The sequence below is a fragment of the Solanum stenotomum genome, chromosome 4 (assembly GCF_019186545.1).
Source record: "Solanum stenotomum isolate F172 chromosome 4, ASM1918654v1, whole genome shotgun sequence".
NCBI classification, from domain to species: Eukaryota; Viridiplantae; Streptophyta; class Magnoliopsida; order Solanales; family Solanaceae; genus Solanum; species Solanum stenotomum.
Window position 1 is genome coordinate 61,156,315 of NC_064285.1, and position 6,836 is coordinate 61,163,150.

Below are 6,836 nucleotides of genomic sequence, written 5' to 3' on the forward strand. Positions count from 1 at the left end.
TTTTAAAATTAAAAATAAATGTTAAAAATAAAAATAAAAATTGAGGCAATAATTATTTTAAAGAAAAATATAACCAAAATTGTCAGAAAATTAATTCTTCATGTGGGTTGTTGTATATGTAGAAAGGCACGTGTACAATTAATGAGGCACAATTAATTTTATAGTACAATTTGAAATGCTTTGTGTACAACATGGTAGTGCCGTGTTCGTGCTTTAAAGTGTCAACTCTAATAAGGAGCAAAATGAGTAATAATAATAATTCTAATAAGGAGTAATGAGTAATAATAATAATTGCAATGTTAGTCCTTCTAAGTAATGAGTACTAATAATAATTGCAATGTTAGTCCTTGGTGTTAGTCCTTCTATTAATGTACAATTCTTTTTGCACGTTGTACAACTAATTAATGCAGTCAAAAGTTAATGTACAAAATTGTATGCATATTGTACAAGAGTATTAATGCAGTGTTGGTCCTTTCCAACTCCCACTTCTAAATAAGGATAATAAATATATATATATGCACGTGCACCCTCACAAAGACACGTGGACCCGCCTTTGATCACCTTGACACATTTGCTGCCTTAGAGTTAGGTGATGAGTAGTGACATTTTATACCTCATTATTCCCATGATGTGTAGTTTTATTTTGTGTTGTGAGGTTAGTAGTGAAAGAGAAAAGTTGAGACATAGAAAAATATTTTAAGTCTTCAATTATTTTATCATACAAAGCAAAGTTAATTTATATGTTGAAGGAAAGTGTTCTAATGGTGGAGCCTTGAACTCTTCAACTAATTCGGAGTTATTTGAGTTGTATGACATTGTTGAATTGTTATATCCTAAAGGGGACAAGTCAAGAGATATATTACTAGATCGGTGTAAATTACATTGCAGGACTAGAATCTCTTTTAAGAGAACGAGATATACGCGCCTCCACCTGAATATATTTATCGATTTATTTTTGTTATTTTATTTTCAACTATATTTTACTTTAATTTGTGATTTATACACCAATATCACATGAAGGCAAAAGAGAAGGCTTTTGTTAAGATAATTCACCCATACAATAGAACAAAGAGATCAATTAGTGCATACCATAGAACACTTCCCTAGATCTTTTGTCTTTTGGAAGACACAAGAGTGAAACAAAAAATCTATTAATATTGGAAGACCTAATAGGTTCTTCTAGTGTATCATTTTAGGGTCTAATGATATTCACAGGTATACGAAGAAGTCCAATCAAATACAATTTCTTTTCCTGATCATATTTTGATTGTTTATACGAATATAAGGATCGTTACTATGTAGCATTACACCCTTGATCATGAAATATCGATTTTTTATAGAACACTGTGAAACTATGGAAGTAGAATATTTCAAATTCGTAGGTCAAAAGAGTTTTTAAAAACATTTTTGGTATAACAAAATGTGAATGAAAGTTCCCACTAAATAGAATCGGGTCCATGAATTTAACTGAGAAAATTTCATTCATATATATATATATATATATATATATATATATATATATAAAGTTTACCAAAAAAAGTAGTCAATTTTCTCTTTACAGACAAAATAGCCCAAAAGCGTCATGGGTTCAACAGAGCTCGGTCCACGGTCATTAGTCCATTGTTCTTATCATTTCTTTTTTGAAAAAATTGTATGAAATTACAAACATTCAATTCATATTAAATGCTATAGCTATAGTTTAATTACTTTATTTCCAATTCACAGCTATTGTTCCACATAATTTGCTATCTAGCGGGACCAACCGTTTTGTATTTAACTTAAATAAAAAGGTGAAAGGTATATTTGTATAAAGATATATACAAATCAAAGCAATTCTTTTCTATCGCCATTTACATCATTTTCTCCTAAAATCTCTCACCCAGATTAGTTTCCTCTCACCCATATTATTTTTGAATTTTCAGTTCTTTTCTCTCCCCATTTACACAATTTTCTCCTAAATTCTCTCACCCAGATTAGTTTCCTCTCACCAACATTATTTTTGAATTTTGAATTTTGAATTGNCCCCCCCCCCCCCCCCCCCCCCCCCCCCAATTGTGCTATTAAAATTTCAGGTAGCCGCCAAAAACATGTTGAAGTCAACTTTATATTTTTTTTCTTTGTATCTCTGTATATATTTTTAATTTTTTTCATATACATATAAAGATTCAACTAATACAAATTTTTATTTATATACATATTGCACATATATACATATACAACTGAAAAGCACAACAAAAAGAACATATACTTGTACAAATTACAACTAATACTATTTCTTATTTGCATATAGATTTCACATATACACTTATACAAAGAACACATACGTATACAAATTACAGCTATATGTACATATACAATGGACAAGCCTATCAAAAAACACATATACATATACAAATAACATCTAATATACAAACACAATTATCATAATTAAAGACGAACATGACTATATACATATACAAATATAGAAAAAACTGAAACGTTTTATATACAAATTATTCAATTGTATAAATGAATTTATATAAAATTGACCAATTTATATATAAATTGGATGTATTTAGCGAATTATACAAATCAAAAGCTCCATAGCAAACATAAAATTTGTTATGGAGCGCAATTATGCAAACTATAGTTATAACATACAAATATGATTTTTATGTTTGCTAAACCTAAAATTTACTCAATTTTTTAAAAAAAACTTGTTTTGTTTGGTTTTTTTTGCTGCGTTTTTATTTTATTTTTATAAAAAAATTTCCTTTATTTTTTTCAAATCTTTTTCATGTATCAATATTGTATAATTGGTGTAAAAACAAGTATATATGATGTACAAATAATTATGTAGTATATATGTAATGCATCAGTATTTTATAAGTAGTTATGTAGTGTATTGATATTGTACAAAATGTGTATCGCTATTGCATAAATGTATAAATATGTATATATGATACATAAATAGTGTATAAACATATATATAGTTATATAGTTATATAGTTATGTAGTGTATATGTGATATATTGATATTGTATAAATAAGTGTATAATGTATCGACATTGTAAAAATGATATATAATCATGTATCAGTATTGTATAAACAATTATGTAATGTGTCAATATCAATATTTATTTGCTTATCATACATTCCCACCTTAATAAATATAGGAGTAAATTAATAAATAAAAACAACGTAAATGTTCATTTTCCACAAAAAAAATTAAAGTGAAACAATTAGAAAAGGAAAAAAAAATATTTTAAAAGGGAAACAAAAAAAATGTAAACAACAATTTTTTATAATAGCACAAAAAATAGAAATAATTTTTTTTTATAAATAAAAAATGGTCATGCATAGCGATATTTAACTGACTATCAATGCATTCTCATCTTAATATATAAAAACGTAAAGAAAAAAAAAATAAAAGACATAAAATATTTATTTTCCACAAAAGAAGAGAAATAATTAGAAAATGATTTTTTTTAAAAAAAAATTACGCGGTTAAGCAAACTTATACTACTTAATTACTCATCATAGCTATAGTTTGCTATAATTACCACTCGCGACTAACATTATACATTAATTACGTGGGCTGACTTCCAGTTTGTATATTAGCCACGTTTGTATATGTATAATTCGTCATATTTATATAATTCGCAACTAACAGTTCTTTGTTTGATTTGTATTTGTATATGACGATGATTTCCTTTGTTTTTTCAGTTTTGTCATCATATACCTTCAATCTTTTTGTGTATTAACTTTTTAAAGTTTGTATAAACGTGAGTTTTTGGATTTTGTAAAATATAATTTATATAATGTAATTTGTATATATATTTTGTATAATTGTTTAAAGTTCATATGTTTATGTTTGCATCAATTCGTTATTTCGAGTTTTATTATATTTGTATAATTCCAGACTTTACATTACTCAATTATACAAAAATACGTGAATTATACAAATTATTGTCCTCTCTCGCTCTCCTCTCTCCTCCCTCTCCCAATCTCGCTCACCTCTCTCCTCCCTCTCCCAATCTCGCTCGCCTCTCTCCTCCCTCTCCCAATCTCACTCGCCTCCTCTCTTACCCAATCTCTCTCGCCAGAATATACAAATACATATGTATAATATACAATTATCTAACTGATATACATATACAATTCACCTCTCTCCCACTCTCTGCCCTCTCTCGCTCGCCTCTCTCCTCCCTCTCCCAGTCTCGCTCGCCACTCTCCTCCCTATAACATGTAGCTACGAATCGTAATTAGTAAACTATAGCTATGGAGCGTAATTAACTATTTTTGAGCGGATATATGCGAAAGTTCCTTTTTTTTTTGGTATACTAAGTCCCAAACCTGAGCCCATCTCAATCTTTTCAAAAAAAAAAAAAGGATTAATTACATCAATTCGTCAAATATGGTCATTTTGTCTGAATTGGGCATTTTGGATAATTTATAAAGTTGAGCTAGAAAAGTGGTAAACAAATGTTATGAACTATCGATGTAATTTTCCATTTAAGAAAGGGTATTCTTATTTACGTAAGAAGAGAAAAATTTCTCATTTTTCATTTCATAGCGGAAAGATATGTGAACATAAAAGATAGATTAAGTAGGACGACCCCAAGCTTCTCAAGTTTGTGGCTTCAATATTAGAGAAATTACCTTTTTTTTTACTACACTCGGACATATGTTTTCCAAACAGTGTTGAAGCCCGATTAAATTCGAATACACACTGGAAAGTCCCAAATTGGGGGTAAAGAGCGTTCCATAACAAAGACGACCCACATTGGAGCCCGACTAAATCCGGATAAAGAGTGCTCCATAACAACGCGACTCACATTAGAGCTCGACTAAATCCGGATACACACTAGGAAGTCCCACACTGGGGGTAAAGAGCTCTCCATAACAAAGACAACTCCGTACCCAAGGAAACTCAAACACAAGACCTCTTGATTAAGAATGAATGAGTACTTATCACTCTACCACAACCTTCGTTGGTGAGAGCTCAGCTAACGTTTAAACAAAGAAACACGATTTGCTTTTCCCTAAAGGAGGAAAACAAAAGAAGAAAAAAGCAAGAAACTTCAATTTTATTGTCTCATTCACCACAACAAGGAAATAAAACTGGAAATTCATAACTCTTTTGTTAAAAAATATCTACTACATTAGCATTGCATAAACAAGCAGTGATGGAAAAGAAGGGGAAGGTACGCGATGATGGTATAGCATTAGATTTCGAAGTAGGAGATGAAGTTGTTAAGATAATCAACGTCAAGAGCTCTTCCTTGCCATGTCCATTATTAGTATTTTCGCCGACTACAGAAGGTTCCTATCCCATTTTACTATTTTTCCATGGATTCGGTCTCCAACCCGACTGCTACAAGTCCCTCCTCCTACATATTTCTTCCCATCAATATATCGCCGTTGCTCCTAAGGTACAGCAACAAACTCTGTATACGTACGTACATTTCATATTAATTTGATTTCATCACTATACTGATTGAAGTAAAATTGATCGAACTTTAGTTCAATAGATATGATCAAACCTGCATATCCTCAATTTCTGAACACAATTTAAAGATTACATAAAGTTAAGGCCAAATTAAAATTTGAACTTCCTTCGACTAGTTTGATATCAAATTTATTCTCAATTTGTTTGTTTAAAATATGTTGCAGTTCTCTCTAATGACATCTCGATGCGAAGTAAGAAAAGCAAGAAAAGTAGCAGAGTGGTTATCAGCTAAGAAGCTGAACTCAGTCCTGCCGGAGAAAGTTCTTCCGGACCTCCACAAAGTCGCAGTCTCAGGCCACAGCAGAGGAGGTAAAACAGCATTCGCCTTAGCTTTAGCCTATGGATCAGGTAGCAAGGGCGAATCCATCACTTCAGGTACATGTCCCCACGAACCTATTAGCTTTTGTTAAATTTTATAAAATTTTTGGAGATTATTGTAGTAACTCATAAACATCAAATCTTGGATCCACCTCTGTCAGGAAAGGCAACCCGAAAACAAAAACAACCCCCTCTCAAAATTTCAGCACTCCTCGGAATTGATCCTGTTGCTAAAGGGTCCTCTTGTTTGTGCTCTTCCAACATTCTCCAATTTATTCCTTACAGTTTCAATCATTCAGTCCCCGTAGCTGTAATTGGTACCGGCTTGTCAAACAAACGAGCATATGGTGTCTGTCCGCCCGATGCACCAAATGGGGTTAATCATGCTGAGTTTTTCAACGAGAGTAAACCACCTTGTTACTATTTTTTGGCTAAGAATTATGGCCATGCTGATATGTTGGATGATGGAAACAAAATGACGACTTTGATGGGAATTATGAAGAAAAAAGGGAAAAAGGAATCAAAGGAAGATCTAAGAAGGACTATAGGAGGACTTTTCGTGGCTTTTTTCAAGGCTTATTTGGAAGGTCAAGCTGATGATTTAATTAATATTATTGAATCACCTAGTATTCGTTGTCCTATTAAACTTGATCCTGTTATATCCATCGAAGAGTAATTACATATGATTGATATAATCATGAAATAAATAAGAGATCATACCTCCTAATAATTGAAGTGTGTCGATGTTTGCATCCTATATTTGTATTTCGACAACAATGAGTGAAGTATATATGTTCAATAAAAATGTTTGTTTTTTTATCCTTTATTCATTTCTTTTATGAGACTAAAGCCATCTATAGTAAGCCACTCCTATTTTCACTTGGAGTAGATAATGCTTGTGCCAAACCAACATGTCTCAGGTCTCTGATGCTCATACTTTAACACGTTGACAGTTCAAACAAATAAATATATGTTTTACCATCTCTTTCTTCATCATCCCTTCTAATTCAATGATCGAATGTCTTTG

At 31.1% G+C, this 6,836-nt stretch overlaps 1 protein-coding gene across 1 annotated transcript in view; it reads left to right on the forward strand.

The window, feature by feature from the left end:
* LOC125863323 (chlorophyllase-2-like) overlaps positions 1–6,627 on the forward strand; it is a 25,771-nt gene extending 19,144 nt beyond the window's left edge. Inside the window, exons 2-4 of the mRNA XM_049543513.1 lie at positions 5,181–5,414; positions 5,656–5,866; positions 5,971–6,627. Of these exons, the coding sequence (XP_049399470.1) occupies positions 5,181–5,414; positions 5,656–5,866; positions 5,971–6,485 (960 nt within the window). The 3' untranslated portion in view covers positions 6,486–6,627. The remainder of the gene's footprint in view (positions 1–5,180; positions 5,415–5,655; positions 5,867–5,970) is intronic.
* Positions 6,628–6,836: the final 209 nt, after the last annotated feature.